The 20878-nt window shown below is 33.1% G+C and overlaps 1 protein-coding gene across 1 annotated transcript in view; it reads right to left on the bottom strand.

The window, feature by feature from the left end:
• Positions 1–20878, bottom strand: part of PEX3 (peroxisomal biogenesis factor 3) — a 39123-nt gene that overhangs the window by 5390 nt on the left and 12855 nt on the right. The window contains exons 4-11 of the mRNA XM_012768517.3: positions 15716–15759; positions 14388–14512; positions 14031–14097; positions 13869–13923; positions 13146–13314; positions 11517–11587; positions 6497–6619; positions 98–194 (exon numbers count right to left, since the gene is read on the bottom strand). Of these exons, the coding sequence (XP_012623971.1) occupies positions 98–194; positions 6497–6619; positions 11517–11587; positions 13146–13314; positions 13869–13923; positions 14031–14097; positions 14388–14512; positions 15716–15759 (751 nt within the window). The remainder of the gene's footprint in view (positions 1–97; positions 195–6496; positions 6620–11516; positions 11588–13145; positions 13315–13868; positions 13924–14030; positions 14098–14387; positions 14513–15715; positions 15760–20878) is intronic.

Genomic DNA, 20878 nt, shown 5'->3' on the forward strand with positions numbered 1-20878 from the left:
AAATATCACAGCAGAGAATGTAATTTTATGTTAGATAAACATGATCATACTAAGAATACAATTTGTTTTTAGTAATACCCCCAAGTTTTCTCCTTACCTGAACAAAATGACTAGGTGTTTCACTGCAAACCGAATGTATCTGTCCATTTACTATCGGAATTATCTTAGCTAAAGGCAGGCTGACACTGGAGAGACTGAAAAATCATCATAGTAATAATCATTTTCTGAAATTACCTCATAAGAATTTAACATCTTAATTATAAAAGTAATACACAGTCATTAAAGGCTTATGGGAATCTATTAAATAGAAAAAAAACAAACAATTTTATCACCTAGAAACGACAACTATAGTTGACACATGATTAATTTCTTCTGGTAATTTTTATACATATCTTTGCTTTTGTGTGTTTTTTAACATAAAACTCGAACCTCCCAAGCACACTGTTTTGCGTTATCATTATGAACATTTTTCCATATTTTAATTTAAAAGTTCTTAAGTTTTTAGCTGATTATTTTTAATTAATTATATAGTAATCCATCCTCTAGCAGTGACAATTTGCATCATCAGCTCCTTAGATTTGGGTATTTCAGTTTTGGCCTAAAGTTTTTCTTTTTTAATTTTTTTTTTTTTTTTTTTTTGAGACAGGGTCTCATTCTGTCACCCAGGCTGGAGTGCAGTGGCATGATCATAGCTCACTGCAGCCTCAAATGATCCTCCTGCCTTAGCCTCCCAAGTAGACTACAGGTGTACGCCACCATGCCTGGCTAAATTTTTTTTTTTTTTTTGGTTGGGGTTTCACTATATTGCCAGGCTGGTCTCAAACTCCTGGACTCAAGCGATTGATTCTCCCACCTGGGTCTTCCAAAGTGCTGGAATTACAGGTATGAGCCACTGTATCTGGCCTAATTTTTCTTACTATAAATAACTTTTTGTATAAACATGGAATACCCCTGCTTCCTCAGCAGACTGTCTGCTCTACCATGCCTTCTTTCTACATCAAACATTTTTTCTTTTATCTTTGTATGTCTGACAGGTGAAAACAGTATCTTATAGGTTAAATCTGTACTTCTCTTAATTACTATCAATGTTGAATGTTTCCCCCCTTACTCTGGTGAACTACAGCGTTATCTATTAGGCTGTATCAGCAGGAAGCCTGGGCATTATCCTTGGCACTTCCCTCTTCTGCCTCTATCCAATCAGATATCCTAAATATTTCTTAAAAGTGTTTACTTCTCCCCATTGACAAACCTAGTCCTAGTATATACATTTAACATACATCCCATCACCCTAAGAAACTTTACTAAACATTAAAATCAATGGTTTTTACTAGGTTGAAACCATCTGCTTTTATTACCAATTATATACATTTTCATTAAAATGTAGTACATAAAATCACTGCATCATTAAGATTGATGATGTTTTACACTTGGTTGTATTTCCCACTTCTCTCTCAAAACAAAGAGCCTACTGATCAAGAGACTTCTCAGAAGTGAGAAAGGTAAAGTTAAAGTTTAAATGCAGCAGTTATAAACTTTTTCCTCACCCTGGTATAAAGGTGAAGCTTAAAATTCAGTGAAATGAGATCAGCCTTACTCACTATTTCCTCTGCAGTGTGAATGCTCAGCCCTTATGGCTGAGAAAGATGACATAGGACTGCAGAGCACAGTGAGGGACACCTGCATATGAAAGAGAGGCTAATGACACCACAGTGCTACTCCAATTAAGCATTATCTCTTGTCTGGACTATGGTAATGACTTTCTAGTTTGTAAGAGCTCAAGAAATATTTTTTGCATGAATAAATGTATATATGACTGTATGTGATATAATGACTTAAATGACAAGACTAATTTTGGCATATGGGTTGTAGACTATTATTATATTAAATATTACATCTTACACATTTCAATCTGTGGCTACACTAGAAATATCTCCTTTAAAATATTATGAAAATGTCTGAAGGTATGGTGTGCAACCACCAGTGTGCTATGCTTAGATTTGAGGCAATATTTAAAAAGAAAAAAGGAAATGGGGAAATTTATATATTCCTGAGAAAATCAGCCATTATTCTCTTTCATGGTACCTGTACAGCAGTTTTCAAAATCTGTCATGATTTTGTTTACTTATTTGCTGTCTCTCTCCCTAACTATCATGCAAGCTCCATGAGGCTGGGTACCATGTCTATCTTATTCATTGTATTTTCTCAGCATATAGTAAAGGGCCTGGTGCACAGTGGGTGCCCAATACATATGTGTTATATTGATTAATAAAAATGCTTATTCATTCACTCTTATGTCCTGCCCCAAACAATGCTTCCCTAATTCCTTCTTTTCAAAGAATTCAAAATGACTCTATAATATAAATCCCATCATGTCATTCTCCTGCTCAAAACTCTCCAGTGGCTCCCTAGTGTTCTCAGGGTGACAACCATAATCTGCACATGCTATATTCTCCCGCTTCTTCTCATAGCACTCTTTTCCTAGTTCTATCTGTTCAGCCACCATACCTGCCTCTTTCCAGGTCCCCAAATGTCCTGTTGTCTTCCTGTCTTCAAAGTCTTTCCCCCTTGGCTCCTGCCCAGAACCTCAACTGCCCCACTGTAGTCCAAGGCCATATTTAACAGCTTCCCATCTTTTAGTTCTCAGTTCAAATTATTTCCTCAGGGAAAACTGTCCAACTTTCCACGTTTGTGCAAGTTCTTTTTTTATATATCCAATGTTTTTTTCCTTTATAACACTTATCATAATTTGTTAAATTATGTTTACTATTTCCTCAACTAGAGTTGCGTAAGATCCATAAAGACAGAAAGAAACCTAGTACAGTGCCTGATACAGAGCAGGTGTTCAATGAGTGTCAGATGAGCAAAGTGGCCATGTGTATCTGCTCTTCGGGAAATTATCTGTTTGTGTCTATTACACAAATTTTCCTTCTAAGAAAAAAATTTCTTTCTTTAGGTGTTTCTTTCCTTAATTGACGTATACAAGTTCTGTATATAATGCCGTTAAACTCTACTATGTATAACACATATATTGCAAACATTTCCCTCAACATATCGTTTGCATATAATATTGATTATAAAACTTATAAGGCTTGTTTGATCTATAAGTTTTACATTTTGTACAGTCAAATCTATCTTTTTCTTTATATAAAGTTTTTTACTTTCATTCTTAGAAGACCTTTTCCATCTTGAGACTAGGTAAAGATTCACCTGTTTTCTATCAGTTCATTTGTTTTATTTAATACATTTAATGTTTAAACCTCTTGGATTTTATTTTTTGCTATATGTATGGTACGGAAGGGCTCTAACTTTACTATTCCTTTATAATTAGTCACTGTAAAATGACTATTTGTCTTATCGACATTTACTAAATATCTTTTCCCCATCATCATATTCTAATATCCTATATGTTTTGGGGCCTGTTTCTGGATTTTATATTCTATTACACTGATTTACCCATTCTTTTATGAGTAACATTATTTTAATAATTATACCTTATACAGTCTCTAAGGAAAGCATATTCAAATTCTTCTTTTTCAATAATTTCTTGAATATTCTTAGCCCATTTTTCCTCTAGATCACCTTTATTATCATTTGTCAGGTTTAAGATTAATAAAGCAACCATCCTTCAATCTCTAATAAGATTTTGATTTTAGTTTAATTACACTTATAGATTAATTTTAGGAGGCTAATTTTATAATTTTTAGTTGATTTGCTTGGGTTTCTAAGTATAAAATCTGTCACCTTCACATAACATTAATTTTTTCCTCTTTCCCAAACTGATATCATTTTTAAAGACAGCATAAATTTAACTTAGAAAATCAAGAGTCAACTAAGAGTTTGTTAGAATAGTAAAGACACTCAGTAAGTTGTCTGTTTTCAAGATGAATATATAAAAAAACAATCAATGGCTTTCCTGAATTTGGTTCTCAAAATTGGTCTTTTCCTAGCCTTATTACAGTGGCTAGAATAACAGAATGATACTGAATAAATATGTCAACTGAACTTCTTTATATTGTTTATGAATTTAATGAAAACCATTCTAGTGTTTTACTATTAAGTACATTTGATTTCAAATAATCTTTTACTATATAGAAAAGCATTTTTATTTCTAGTAAGAGGTTTTATCAATAATAATAATGTTAAATTTTACTGAATGCCTTTTCAGCAATATGGAAGATGATGTTTTTGTCCTATTAACTTATTAATGTTATTAATGCTACCATAATAGCTTTCCAAGTTTTAACTCTCCTTGCATTCTTAAACCTTAATTAATCACAGTGTTGGAGAATAATTAAAAATTCTGGGCTCTGATATTTGACATAAGTTGTTGAATATCTGGTTTGACTGATTCCCAGTGGTTTGACCTAAAGTTATTTCATTTTTCTGTGTCTTAGTCTCCTTACCTCAAAATGAAGAAAATACTAGTACTCATATCCTAGGGTTATTTTAAGAACTCAAAGAGATATATTCTGAAAAATATCTATTATAAAACTAGCACATGGAAAAAATACTGGCTGCTGTTATTGTTGCTATATATTTCTGGATTTCATTTGCTAATATTTTATTTAGTACTCTTAAATCTATATTTATACCTTAAGTCTCATAGTTCTCCTTTTAGGTCCTATGTTTATCCATTATATTTTCTATTGGGTTACTATTGGTGATAAGACAGGTTTTGATTTTTAAATATTCATTATAAACATATACACATATATCATATACATATGTAATATATATAGCACATATATAAATATATATCTGTATAATTTAAGCCTTTATTAGTTTTTATCATTTTTCAGTCAAGGCAAGAAATCAATCCAGATCTCTTCAAGGGTCTGGATTATTAATTATAATCATAAATAATTATGTTTTATGTCTTTGCCAGTAATTAAAAATCTTGCCTCTCTTTCCTTAACTTACTAGGATGGCTAGAACTTCTACAACATGGTAAAGAATAGGAATGACAATAGGCATGATGGAAATGTTACTGGTGTTGAATTACCGAGCATGAAACTGGTTATTGAAATGAAATGTAAAAACTTAGGAAGTAACTACTGAGTGCCTCATATGTGTAAAGAGATAGAAGAGGGCATAAGATAGTCTCTTACTTTGAGAAGAGGCTTAAAATGTAACGGAGGAATAAGACTCCAATTCAAGGTAGCATAAGTAGGTTTGTATATGAAAGTGCAGATAATGAGTTAAGAAAAGAAAGACTATCAATGGCTGATGTGGCTGTAGAGTAATTTTATAATTCTTCAGTGTATCAGATCAAGCATTTGCTCATGTTAAAACAACTATTACAATTCTTTATCATCATTTGAGAAATATCTAATACCTTGCTATATACACATTACGGTGAAATTTTATTAATTGGAGCACCTTGATTTAGACAATATATTGGAGGGTCTTGAGCTGAAATTTATTTTTGTATAACTTAAAAGAATTAAAAGACATTAGGGTAATATTTAAATTGCTTCAGAAAATAAAATGTATGGCTCTAAGTATTGCAAATGCGTGATGTTAATGGCAAATTATTCTTTTCTATACAACACAGAAGGGTCCCAGAGAATTGGACAAATGATATCCTGCCCTGTGTTTAAGAATTAAATTGGGTATTACACAGACATATTGCACATCAGTTACTATTTCCCCAAATTTTAATGGATGAGTTTATAATCAGTCAATATTGATTTAGAACCCATTATTTTCTGAGTTTGATATAAAAAACTACATAACAGAGTTCCTTAAAGTACACCATGAGACCAAAGGTGCTCATATGAAGACGACAAAGTTAAGGCAACATAAGTCTATGATTTAGTAACAGTTATGATTAAAATCACTAAGATGCCAGGAGCAGTGACTCATGCCTATAATACTAGCACGCTGGGAGGCCAAGGCAGGAGAATCACTTGAGCCCAGGAGTTTGAGGTTGCAGTGAGCTAGCTCAGGTGATAGTGCAGGACTCCCCCCCCCCAAAAAAAAATCACTAACAATTGCACTAACTGAATATTCACAATCCTACAATATGGACTGAAAATGAATACATACAAGTATTTATAGAACTATAAGAAGATAATTGATCAAATGGGAATCTACAATAAGAGTGCTTGGTTATTAAATTATGTAGACCAATAACGGCTTGCAGAAATGGAACAACATTAAAGAACACATTAAAATTTAAATACATTGTTAGCTTGTATTCTAAAGAGTTAAAAAAACAATAATTGAAATTTGGCTAATAGAAGGGTAGTTTCACAACTTAAGTACTTCAATACAGTGGCAACATTTTTGGAAAAAAATGCAATTTTTAATATTGAAACCAGAAGGAGCTTCTGCTAATTAAGAAGTTATTGGTTTAACAGAGTTAAACTTGTTTTGAAATGAGGCACTCAAATTTATTCTCTAAGGTTTCTTTGTTACCTGCAACAAATAACACATATAAAGCACTATTTTTTTGGAGCATTCATTAGTATAACATGTTTATGTGTCATCTTACCTATTCATGGAGTTACCATGTTGAAGGTCCTGTTCAGTTGGTCGAAAGAACTCAGCCATATTGTCTAGAAGTCTACTAAAACCTCGGTTTAAACAGGTATTCAAAACTGTACTAAAATCTGGACTATATAAAATAAGAAGTATAAATTACTTTTTAGATTCTCAATAGAAAAAGAAATAATTCAATAATTATGTGGTTACCTTTGAAAGCTACCAACATTTCTAGTCATTATGTAGTTTTTATAGCTTGAAATACTATAAATATATCAGGGAGTCAATTTTTAAATATAAAACACTAAAAATGAGCTTATTTAGCACAAGACAGTGAGAATATTAACACAATTTGTTAGATTTTCTTATATTAGCCAACACTTTATATAATATAGTTTTAAAATTATCAATACTAGTATTACTTCTTTTGAGGAAACTCTTAAATCCTCTTATAGTTACATAGGTTTGTTTTACATTTTCTATCATGGCATCCTCATGAGATAGAAAATATTATTATCACTTACAGATGAAGAACTAGATTTTTGAGGAATGAAGAAACTTCCCTAAAGTTATGTGGTTAGTAATAGGGGAGCTTGAACATGAACCTATACCTTTTTGATCTTAAAGTTCAAGCTTCTTTCATTATACCTTACAAGAACTCTTTGATATAAAGAATAATATACAAGGGGGCTATGAAAGCTAGAAAATGCCTAATTATGTTCAGGTTTCTTGATCAGTCAGTGTGTGCATGTGTATGTGTGTATCTGTCTGTATACCTACCTACCTACCTGTCTGTCTACCTTTTCTCCTTAGTTCTCTCCTTTTAAAAGCACTTTAACAGCTTTATTGAGGTAGGAATTAGAAGCCATAAAATTTACCCATTTTAAATGTACAACTCAATGATTTTTAGTAAATTTATGTAGTTGTGCCACAATTGCTACAGTCCAATTTTGGAAAGTTTTCATCACCTATTATGCCCATTTGTAGCCAATCCCATCCTACCCCTAACCCCAGATAACCACTAACCTACTTTCTGTCTGTTCAGTTTTCTGGACATTTCAGAGTCATACAATATATGGTCTTTTGTGTCTGGCTTCTTTCACTTAGCATAATGCTTCTAGGGTTTAATCTATGCTGTAGAATATATCAATGGTTTGTTCCTTTTTGTTGCTAAATAGGAGTCCACTGTATGAATATATCACATTTTATTTATCCACTTATCAGCTGATATACATCTGGATTGTTCCCATTTTTTGGCTATTGTGAATAATGCTATTATGAAATTGCTTAATAAGTTTTTGTGTAGGCATAGGTTTTCATTTCTTTTGGCCGGACACCTAGGAGTGGAATTGCTAGGTCACATGGTGAATTTAAGTTTAACTTTGTTCTCTTTTAAAGGGAATATAGTGAGATTCAATCACACCCTGTATGATTAAGAAAAAAAGTTAAATAAAGATTAAATAATAATTTTTATTAAAAAAGAAAAAATAAAATAAAGGGAATATGGTAGAGCTCACAAAGGAAACTCAAAATAATTAAGGGTATAGAAATTGAAGAAATGGAAACTGAAGAAAAGATTATCAGAGCCCCTACCTCATAGGGTTACTGTAAGAGTTAAATGAATTAAGACATGTAAAGCAGTACAAAACAGTGCTTATAGCCTATGCACTCAAAAATGCTAATTTCAATCCTCTTGAGAATTTGACTTTGTTTCTTAAGGTTTTTTAAACACATCTTTTTACTAAACTCCACGAGATCAGTAACTTTTGTCTGTGTAGTTCACCAATGTATGCTCAGCTCTTGGAACAAAATGCCTACCAAGCAGGTGGGAGCGGGGAGGGGATGGGTAAATTCACACCTAATGGGCACAATGCATGCTATCTTGGTGATTGGCACACTTATAACTTTGACTCAAATGGCACAAAAGCAATTCATGTAACCAAAATGTTTGTACCCCTCTTAATACTCTGAAATAAAAAACAAAACCAAAAAAACAAAGTCAAAATCTCCTGGATTCCACATTACCCTTCAAATACTAGCCCATCTCTCAGTACCTTTCAAAGTAAAACTTTTGAAACAGTTGTCTATCCTCACTGTCTCTACTTCCTCAACTCTAATTCTTCTGAATCAGGTTATCTCCACTGCTCCTCTGAAACTTCTCAATAAGATCACCCAACAACTCCATCTTGACACATCTGATATGTCATTTTTCAGTCCTTATATCATTTGACCTTTCAGGAGCATTTAGATCCAATTAATCAGTCTTCTTGAAACATTTTCTTCAATTGTCTTCCAGAACACCTCTCTTTTGGTGCTTCTTCTATTTCATGGGCAATTCCTGCTGCTCAGTTTCCTTTGCTGGCCTTTCGTCCATTCCTAAACTTTGGATGTTGGAGTGCTCAATGACTCAGCCGTCTCTTTGCCTCGACCTCATCCTACCTCTATGTTTTAAATACCATATATAAGGTGATGACTTCCAAAATTATATCCATAAACTAACTCTTGCATTCTAGATTTGCATACTGAATTGGCAATAGACTTTCCACTTGGATCTCTCATGAACCTCTCAAGCTTAACATTGACAAAATATTAACATGACAAAATGGCAATTCCAATTTCCTCAAATGCTCAGCATCAATACCTAGGAGTTGTTCTTGCCTCCTCTTTCATAACTCGCATGAAGTAAATCAGCAAGTACTGTTGGCTCAACCTTCAAAATAAATCCATTATTTAACTGCTTGTTACTGCCGCCACTGCTACCACCCAGTCCAGGCTGCGACCATCTCTCTATTAGACCACTTTAGTTCTTGAAACTGGCTCCCTCGTTCCATTCTTATCTCTTTATCTTCAATTTACCATACAGCAATGAGAGATATTTTTTATAAACACAGGCGATGACATCACCCTGCTTAAAACTCTCCAATGGCTTCCTATAAATCTAAGAATCAAAAAAACAGATAAAGTTCTCATCATGGTTCAACATACTCTAGAGTCCCTGCCTATCTTCCAATCTTCACAACCTAGTTTTCCTATTACTCTTCTAGTTTATTGTGCTCTAGCCAACACTGGGCTCCTTGCTGTTCCTTGGACAAGCCAAGCATTAGGATCTCTGCACCTGTTCTTCTGCCTTGAACTGTATTCTCCAGGATTTTAAGGCTCATATCCACAGTAGATTCATGTTTCTGCTCAAATGACATCTCTTCAGAGAGACTTTTTCTGACCAACCTATCAAAAACAGCATCCCCAGTTACTTTCTAGCCCCTTAACCTGCTTTGTGTTTTATCAATGAGGTTACAGATACTTGACATTATATTAAATTTATTAGTTTATTGTTTTTCTCTCCCACTAAAATGTAAGTTCCAGGAGGGCTGAAGACCTAGCATCTAGAACAGTACCTAAGATATTATAGACAGTAAATAAATATTTGATGAATAAATAATTCAACAGGATAAATGACATAAATGAACAAATTAGTTCTATCTTCAGCCATGTAGAAATATCAATCCAGTCCAGCTGCTAGAGTAGAGGACTAGGGTTGTAAGTCTGGGAACCATTAGCATACAGATAGTAGTTAAAGTAATAGGAATATATAAAATTGCCTAGGGCAGTTGCAGATGAAGAAAAGAATACCTGGGAAATACTAATGTTTAAAGGAAAAACAGAAATAGAAGAACCTAATAAGAAATGATCCAAGAGTTGGGAGAAAAATTAGGAGATCACATTGTCATGGAAACCATATGAGAAAAGAATTTCAAGAAAGGCTTATCAACAGTGTCAAATATCTGAGAAGTTAAGATGAACATGAAGATGAAGTTAAGACGAACATTACGGATTCACTAGATCTGGCAAAAAATCACTGATGACCTTTTCTAGAGTGTCACTGAATGATTTAGTATAAATATGAATAAGAAAAAAGGTAGAGATTGCTACTGTAGAAAGCCAAAGGACTAGAACTTGATGAATTAAGATAGATTTAGTAGCTGAGTTAACCTAACAGTTCATCATGAAAAATTATTATAAGGAGGGGATATCATTTCCTCAGAAAACAGTACTAGAGAAAATAGGCTTAAGTTATCCCAAGGAGGGATAGAATGGTTTTAATTTAAAAGACTCTGATATTTCTATCACTTAAGATAAAAATAAAGTGGTGAGGACAGGTATTACTCCTCGTATTTTACAATGATAAAATGAACTCAAAGAGTTTAAGTGGCTCAGCCAGAGCGGCTCATAAGTAGAAAAGCAAACCTTAAACCTACGTTATATGGTCTTCTAATGCATAGTCTGGTGTTTTTTTGATTTTTAACACCCTGGCTCTCTTTTGGGTAATTTAAAATAGTAATACTTTAGGGAAGATGTGAAATTTTTATCACTGGAAGATTTTAGGAACTTTATAGTCTGTCCTAAAAGGCTGAGAGCAAGTAGTCCTTAAGATGGAGCCTGTGTGTGTGTGTGTGTGTGTGTGTGTGTGTGTGTGTGTGTGTACACACGAGCATGTGCAGGTATGTGCCTACAATACTTGAGGTTAGCTGTCTATACTGAGGTTAGCTGAGGTTAGGACAGCTAATGCTGTCTCAAAAGAGCAACTTTTCCCAACTCCCCAACACGGTGTTCAGTGACTTCAAGTTGGTAGCCTGAGGTCTGCTGCAGTTATGACTTCAGTTTCTGGTAGTTGTATTTTTTTCTTTTTTCTTTTTCCCAGAGCTAGCTGTTAAATATCTACTAGTATACATGGGGTATGCCAGAATTACCCTGGAAAGCTTATTAAATTCTAAGTGCTTTCCGGCTCCTCAACCAGTATATCAGAATTTGTAGGCTAGGGAAGAGGTTTGGCAAGGTATGGGTATCTTGAAAAAAATCCCTGCTTCTTTCCAGTTTAGGTAGGAAATCCTACCTAAAGACAGAGGAACAGATTCAAAATTTAATTTTAACACAATATTATGTTCAATGTGTTGTTCAAGAAAAACTAAAAAATGGTCTCAAGTACATTCAAAATACAAACACATTTTTCCATTTACATGCAGTGTACATACCTTTCCAACATGTCTCTAGTTTCATTGAGAAGTTTAATAGTGGTGATGTCTCGAGGAGAAAGTCCACAGGCCTATAAAGTTAAAATGCCATACTTCATGGTTTCGGACATTAGCACAGGGTCATGATGAAACTAATCACATTCATAAACTCAAGAGTTCAGGAAATCTAAAAGTCTATGTTCTATCAACAATCAAAAAATGTTAAGTTCAAGAAAACCTGTAAAGGTTTATGTGTACAGGTAAATAGTTTTAAAAACATGAGTCAAAGTAAAATTATACTTTTTAAGCTCTTTATCTGCCTTTCTTGATAGATTTCTAGTATATATAGACAAAGAAAACTAGGGTTTGAGTATGCAGAGGTCTGCATTTTATTTTATTTTTATTTTATCATTAAGAAATTTTATCAGGATATATGTGTATCTTTTTTCATCAATCTAGTCTGAGGCTCTGTCTATTCTTTCAATTTGAAGTTTCAGGTTTTAATTAAGCTCAGTAAGATTTGGTGGATCATCTCTCTTTTCACCTGTTTCTTTGAACTGTCTTCTTTTTTAGTTCTGCTGTTGAATTTTAAAATTTGGAAATTTTTTTATAGTTTCAGAAAGTCTTTTTAATACTCTTATTACATCTCCTTGAGATTCTATTTTGCAAGTAGGTTTTCTCATGTTTCTTTCATTAATTCTGTTTCATCTGTTTGTTCAGTTTGGCCCCTATCCTTCAAGTCACAGGGTTTCCTTAAACAGGATGCAACTTTTTCCTTTTCCTTTTTCCTATTCATGAATATAGCATCTCTCAGCACCCAGCCAGATTTATCTTTAGAGTCTTTAGGGGAGGAGAAAACCTGCAGGCAAAGAAAATACAACATTCTATTCTAACAGGGCATCCATGCTGAGGTATATCATAGAGGCCTAATTTAAAATGAACTAATTTAAAAATGAACTATATAACCTGTAATCTTTAGCATTTTTATTATTCTTAATCAATGAATAAATTATATAACAACTGCTCAGGAAACACCAGTGTGTAGCATATGTAGTTGATAATGTGACATTAGGTCTTGTTTCTCAACTGGATGACTACAACTTCCTTTTTTCCTTTCCTTCCATTTTTATATTGCCATCATTAATCTATTTTAAAAAGCAAATGTGATTGTGTTACTAGCCTGGTTAAAATTCACCTTTCTTTGTCTACAAATTAAAATTCAGACTTCTAATCTTGGCATAGAAAGCTCTTTACAATTTAGCCCTGACCTTCAGCTCTACATTCTACTTGACCTGATATAAAATGTGCTCTAGCCACGTTAACTGAATTTGTCTCTTGGGTTCTCCAAGTATAATGAACATGTCTTATTCATTTCATATACCCAACATACATCATAGTGTCCCCTGTCACATAGCCAATTCTCAATAACAATGTGCTGAGTATGTAAAATTATAAGTGTTTCTAACTAGAAATCAGCCTTATTTTCAGTTTGTTTTCTGAGTTAATGGGTTTTTATTTAAATTAATAACATATGCATCTTTCAATTGCTTACCTTTCAAGAGACTTAGAAATCAAAACTTCAAGAGAGAATAACATTTTTAAAAAATATATAGAATAACTGATTTGGTTAAATGGTTATGAATTAAGCACCTGAACTGCTAATGGAGTTTCTTCATCTGGCATCATATAATGGCATAATAAAGATTTGGATCCATCTTTATTAATCCAAGAAGAAGATTTATGCTGCTCAACGAGATTTCTGATTTCTTTTAGTTTTTGCTCCAAGTCCAAAAGGGACAAAGAATGTTTAAGAGAAACACTAGAAATAGAAAAAAGGGAATTGGGATAAATTGAAACTATACAACACATCCTACACACACTCTTTTCTTAATAGCCTCCTATCTGAAATCTTGTTTCATTTGGTCAAACCTGAAACTGCTGGCTGGCCTGGAATGGATTAAGAAATCAGCCAGCAGTTAAGGGCCATAATTACAGAGCTAAGAAAAATCTTTCTGCAGATTTCACAAGAAAATTCCTGTTGTAATTATCGACATTACTAGTATAAGTGGGAGGAAAAAGCCTCAGAGACACATTTTAAAGTAGGTCTTTTATCCCATGACCCAGATATTTCTGATTTGTTTAGAAATCAATCAATAAACAACAAAAATATTAAAACTTTCCCCTCAGTATTAAGACCGATACTGATGAAGCAAATAGATTCTATAATGCAACACTCCAGGGAGGTGTCTGATTAGATTACAAAGAGATCACAAACCACCATTTGTCAAGTCAGCAGCTTCACTAGAACAATTCTAATTTTTCTTTTATTCATCAGCATCAGGAAGGCATAAAAGTCAAAGAAAAACATTTTACCTTCCTAAAATTTTCTGCACAGCTTGTTTAATAACAGTGATCAATTCCGTCAGGCCTAGTAAAGAAAAAACAAATTTAAAAGCTTTGCTCACTTTTTAAATTCCTTAATAGTACAAATAAATGAATTAAAATTAGTATACAGGTCACAAATAAGAATCTTACCATCTCCAAGAAGGTGCTGAATACTTGATAAATATTGCTGTTGGACATCTGGGGGAGCAAGAATTGTCTGCAAAAAACAGAAATAAGGTTAAATTATCCAAGTTTTAAATTAGTAAATACATAATGCTCTTAGCATAACTTGAGCTGAAATTTTCAGAATCTGAAATGATAGGAAAAATTATATTCTTTAACATATCAAAAAGTATAGTTTAAAAATAAAAAAATTATATTACTAAAAGTTCATAATCATATGAAAAATAAAGATTTTTATTTCATAGAAATTATTATCAGGATAAATAATCATCTCTGAACCTCTTGAAAGAAAGGACAGTATCTATTTAAGTTTATTGAACTTACAGTGCCATTTTTGCCAACTGCTGCATTATCCAAATAAATATATCCACCAATTATGTTTAACTGGACACGCAAAAGAATAACCAGCATACAAGTACTGTACACTGCCACAATACTTCTTGTGAAACCTTCAGAGAGGAAAAAAACACCATTTGCTACTGTTATTAAAAGACACAAGTGTAAAATCATGAACCATCCCTATGGTTATTTTTAAATAAGCTGACTTTCAAAAACATATTTGTAGCTGTTTCAAGTATAAAAATATTCAAAGTATTTAATAACTAGTCTCTCCTTATAAGTTGTTTAATGTAAATTAGGAATTACCTCTTAATTGGAGCAATAACCAATAAAAATATATTAAGTGAAAGAGGTATTACTAACTTAGAAAGGAAAACAAGGAAGGACCAGGAAACACAAAGAATTGCAGCCTCAGAACTCTTAGTTTACAAGGGAGCCAGTTTCAAGTAAGAGAAGAGGGCTGAGCATGGAAGAACTATAGCTTTCAATAGCAGGTCAAGGAGGATGAGCCTGTGTAAGGACTGGAGGAAGGTACAGAAAGATGGAAGAAAGCCTGGAGACTAGGTTTCACACGAGCCTAGGACAGAGTATGGTAACTGCTGCTGAGAGGTCTAGCTGGAGGAAAATATCCAGTGGATTTGCAAACATTTGAAATTATTCCTGATGCTTGAGAGATCTGCTTGGGTGGAGACATGGGAGTGGAAGCCAGGCTGTAGCGCATCAAAGAGTGAGTAGGAGTGAAGAAGATAAGAAAGGGAATGTAGAAGTCTTTGCTCATAAGTAGTGTGAGAAAGTACAATAGCTGGAAGTAAATACAGGGTATTAGAGAGGTTTAATTTGTTTTCAAATAGGCAAGGCTTAAGTATCATTCTGTTAACAAGGATTAGCTGAATGGATGGAAAAACAAAAATAATTGGCAGTATGAAGTTCTGAGACATAAGTAGATAGGCCACAGAGCAGCTCTTTGTTTAAAATTTTTATCAACAATAAAAGTTTGCATACAATATCAGAGTAAAAACTTACTTTAAAGTATAATATTAGAGATATCAGTACTTAATAAAGGCATATGTAATCTAGGATAGTTTCATCTATCACTGTCATAACAATAAGAATAATGGAATGACCACTATCAGTAACATTTATTGAGCACTTTCTATGACCACTGATCTACTTGTCTTATGAGTATTATTTTATTTAATTCTAACAAAATTCTATGAACCAGGTAAAGAAGAGTCATCTATATGATAGAATACAAAAATTTCCCTTTGTAAATATTTTAAGAATGTGCTGTTACACAGAATATGCAGGCTTACTTATTATCTTCAGATCTTCCCATATTTCTAGCTTGTTTGTAGGCCTAAAGAAAAAGTCAGAAAATATGAAAATATGAATCTAGATAATCTAACAGAAATCTCTGAACTTCATAGATTGATATTTAATTTTTTAAAATTAAAAACAAAATAGGATAACTGCAGAAAACAAAGCTCACAAAATAGAATAAAGAAACAATTATAATTCCAGTAAATAATGATAACAACCACTTTCTCTGGTATATATTCTTCTGGTCTTTTACTTCTTGAGCATTGTGCATACATTTATTATAAAATTATATAGAAAAAACAGGAAAAATATTAATTTCTTTCCTGAATTTACTGTTTTACAAATAATAAAGTACATCCTGTAGTCCTTCAAAGGTAAATAGGAGGTGTTTTTTGTTTTATTACTAGTATTATAAACACATGAATTTATACATTATAGCTCATATGTTTCAAAGCACTATAGTTCTTATCCCCAGTGATGTTCAAGTTGCCCATCTTTGACCACTGGAAGACTATTCAAGTTGGCTCCTGAATCATTCTGATTTATATAATCCTTTATTAGTATTTGGTAGCTTTCAAACTTTCTGACATGAAAAGTTGTTCTTGGTTCATCTTGTTCAATTCCTGCTGTAGACTTGAAATCAACCATTTCTCTGAGAGTCCTGATTTCTTGTAGTGGGAAATGGTAGTTAGAGACCAAAATCTTAGATTAAGGATGTTCATTGCTACTGGACAGGTCATTATTTCTAAGACTTTTCAGTGGGCTAAGCTAATAAATGTGTATATTTATTTATATGTGCATATATTAAAAAAGATAAAATATATCATGAATTCATACTAATACTTCTAACTGAAAATCACAGGATTTTTAACTTAACCTCAGTGATCTTATATCTGTATTTCTTTTTGCCTACACTAAAAATTAGTGAAGCCAACTTAATTACTAATTTGCTTCATCCCTCCCTCCATTCACAAGTTTCAGAATAACAATAGCAATATTGAAAAAAGTTTAAGGTTTATGTTTTTTCGATTCCATGTGTGCAAAAAGTATATATCCTATTAAAGATATATAGCCAAATTTCTGTTTTAAAGTAATTTGGCATGGTTTCTACCTTTGTGATTATACCATCAACTAGAATCATATTTAGGTTAATTCGATTTATTGTACTATCAGTTTCTGGATACCGCTTTCTAAACATAAATACAGTGATATAATTTGTAAAATATTTATATGATCTCCAAAGTTGAATTTATACAATGCAGTATATTCAAGGAAGTCTGTTCTTATTCCCCTTTATTCTCTTCTTTCTTCACAGGTGACTATTTAAAAAAATGCTTTAACTTTGTGTTGTTTTGCTTTATATAAGCAAATGTGTGTGTGTGTGTGTGTGTGTGTATATTTTCATATCTGCCCCCTTAGCTAAAGGGAAGCATATTATATACATGTTTCTTTACCTTTTTGTTAAATATAGAAATATATCCTGGGTAGATCATTCCATAGTAGTATAGTAGTTCCCTCTTATCCTTGGGGGATATGTTCCAAGACCCCTGAGTAGATGCCTAAAACCTCAGATAGTACTGAACCCTATGTATACTATATTTCTTCCTATACATATATATCCATGATAAAGTTTAATTTATAAATTAGTCACAGTAAGAAATTAACAATAATTCATAAAAAATAACACAATTATAACTATAATACTATAATATAGCATCACTACTCTTGCACTTTGGGGCCATTATTAAGTAAAATAAGGGTTCCTTGAACAAAACTACTGTGCTTATGATACCTTGACAGTCGATCTGCTAACCCAGATGGCTACTAAGTGACTGACAGGTGGGTAGCATCTATAGCATGGATCCGCTGGACAAAGGGATGATGATTTACATCCCTGGCTGGACAAAGCAGGATGATGTGAGACTTCATCATGCTACTCAGAATGGTACACAATAGAAAACTTACGAATTGCTTATTTTTATAATTTTCTATTTAATATTTTCAGACTGAGGTTGTCTGCAAGTCATTGAAACCTCAAAAGTGAAACATGGATAAAAACTCGGGTGGAGGCAGGAGGTGGTTATTGTATGCTTGCATACAGATAGTAGTTGTGTTAGTCTGTTTTGTGTTGCTATATAGGAATACCTGAGGCTGGCTAATTTCTAAACAAAAGAGGTTTATCTGACTCATGGTTTATCTGACTCATGGTTCTGCTGGCTATACAAGAAGCATGGTGTTGGCATCTGGTTCTGGTGAGGGCTCCCAGGAGCTTTTATTTATGGCAGAAGATGAAGAGGAAACAGGTGTGTCACATGGTAAGAGAGGGAACAAGAGACAGAGGAGAGGTGCAAGACTCTTTTAAACTAGCTCTCTTGTGAACAAATAGACTGAGAACTCACTCCTTACTATGGCTATGAAGGATTGGCCCCATGACCCAAATAGTTCCCTTTAGGCCCCACCTCCAACACTGGGGGTCAAATTTCAACATGAGATTTGGAGGGGACAAACACCCAAATTATATTAGTAGTCATTTTTTTCTTTTAACTGAGGTACAGTACACTATTATGTGGATGTACTATGTAGATGTAGTTTAGTGCTTTCAAAACCAACTATGTGGAAGGACAGATTTTTCTTTTTGTCTTTTATCTTTCCAATCTGTCACAGACTAATACTTTTGTTAAATACAATAAAAAATAAATTACTGAAAAAAGAAATAAAAAACCATAGATATACAAAATATAAGCCCAGATTATTTATTATTATATTCAGACATAAATTTGCATTTTCAGAAGAAATTGAATTACTATTGCAATTATGGGATATCATCTTTCTTTGCCAATGAGCAGACTCTAGAGCTTCAGGCTTCCCTTTCTTAGATGACGCAGGTTCAGATGTGTGGAGGAAATCCTGCAGGGCATCACTGCAACCTCAATCTAATCTAATCTGATGTTCAAGACTCATGGGGGGGATGACATATTTATTTTTATTAAATTGGGAATCAACCACAATTAAAGAGTGATATATTTAACACAAGTAAATCACATCTTCTTTTGAATGTACCCTCAGAAAAATTTCAAAGTATTCTTATAAAAATTCTAAATGAAGCAAGAAAAAAACACAACAGTGACTCCAAAAATTTCAATATATAAAAGTGCTTAGTAGCAGCAATCTGTGGAAGGACAAATTAGGGTATTTCAGGTGAAGCTATGTTTGCTGAAACTATATTTTATTTGAGGTGGTTCTGGTGGGAGAAGACAGACTCATGGTTACCCAAGACATTTTTTAGTGTTGACACTCACCATTGTTAGACTTTAAAAGCAGATTTAAAAATATTGACATTATCTTTTTTAAACATTCTAACATCTATGTAAAAGATTCCAAATCTATGTAGAAGAACCAGGAAAAGTAATTTCTATGCAAATGATCAGTCCAATGAAAATCAATTCCAAGTTAAATATAGCCAGACTCTTTAATGTCACTAAAATATCTGCTTAAGAATTAAACTAATCCTTTCAAAGTGTTCCACCTGTCTTACAGAGGGTGTTTAAGATTTTTTGCCTTTAAAACTTCATTGCCGTTATCAGTCTTCCATTAGAATGCCAAGTATTGAAAACAGGGATGGCTGTTTATTTGCTACTATGAAACTGATGAAAGGAGATTATCAAATCATTCATTTATTTCTGATTAGTTATTTTCACAATTAGTTTAAAGAGAAAACCACCTTGTTTGACAAGCTCATATAGACCAGAGTTTCATATAAAACTAATATAAAAGCAGTCATAAGATCGGTAGCCGTATGTAATCACACTTTGTAAAGCCTCAAGCCCTTCTTTATCTAAATATTTTTCAAGTGGATAGCCCCACCACCACCAAATTGCAAATAATAATTTTAAATCAAAAGAAAACCAAGTTACTCTGGGAGGCCAAGGTGGGAGGATTGCTCAAGGTCAAGAGTTCAAGACCAGCCTGCGTAAGAACGACCCCATCTCTACTAAAAAAATGGAAATAAATTAGCTGGACAACTAAAACTATATAGAAAAATTAGCCAGGCATGGTGGCGCATGCCTGTAGTCCCAGCTACTTGGGAAGCTGAGGCAGTAGGATTGCTTAAGCCCAGGAGTTTGAGGTTGCTATGAGTTAGGCTGATGCCACAGCACTCTAGCAGGGGCAACAGAGTAAGCTCTGCCTCAGAAAAAAAAAAAAAGAAAGTCAAGAAAAAATTAACACTGAGCTATTTAGAGAAGAAATAGTGAATGAGAACTGTGGCCTATCTTAAATTCTCCAGAATTTAAGAAATTCTCCTATGTATTGAGTAAGAAAAGGGAATCACTACTTTTCTTTAAAGCTGCCCAGGAGTATCCATCAAAATTGATTATATTTTTCTTTTCTATACTCCCAAATTTTCTCCCCACATTTTGCTTTTACTTTTTACCATAGCATTAAATATAATATATGTTGAATTATGATAATTTATTTAGTATATTTTCTCCTTTGGATGACAAGTCCTTAAAGGGAAAGGGAACTTATCTAAATTATCTTGAGTCCTCCAAAGCAAATGGAACGTAGGGCCTTACAGGAAACAGAGATTTGCCAAGAAGGAAGAATGCCACTATGATTATTATGTCCATTAGTATGCTGCTTTTATGAAAATGCTATTCACTTATTTGTCTTGCCGTCTCATTAGATTAAAGCTTATGGCAACTAAAATCTATTTATTTTTAGTCGCAACTTATATACATTTAGGTGGTAAACAAGTATTTACTTGACCAAAAGCAATCTGCTTGTGTTTTTTTCTTCATATAATTATATTAACTAATTTATAAACTAAATCTTATATTTGTAAAAAAGGAAGGAAAATCTGTCTACCTCTAAGAATGGTGAAATTTAAGGCAAAAACTCTTACCACTAGCATTATACTTATAATCAGATGAAAAAAAATTCCAAATACACAAATTCATTGTTGTTTGGTAAGTATTCTCTGAATACAGAAAACATTTCAAAGAAATATTTCAGCTTGCTATTTAATCTGTTGGAGCAATAAATTCCTATTGCAAAATAGAGATAATTATCTGCCTCTCAGGAATATTGTGTAATCAAATGTCTGCATATATGGAAGGCACCTAGAACCAGGCCTGGCATAGTGAGACAGTCAGGAA

Source organism: Microcebus murinus, chromosome 5 (assembly GCF_040939455.1).
Source record: "Microcebus murinus isolate Inina chromosome 5, M.murinus_Inina_mat1.0, whole genome shotgun sequence".
Classification (NCBI taxonomy): domain Eukaryota; kingdom Metazoa; phylum Chordata; class Mammalia; order Primates; family Cheirogaleidae; genus Microcebus; species Microcebus murinus.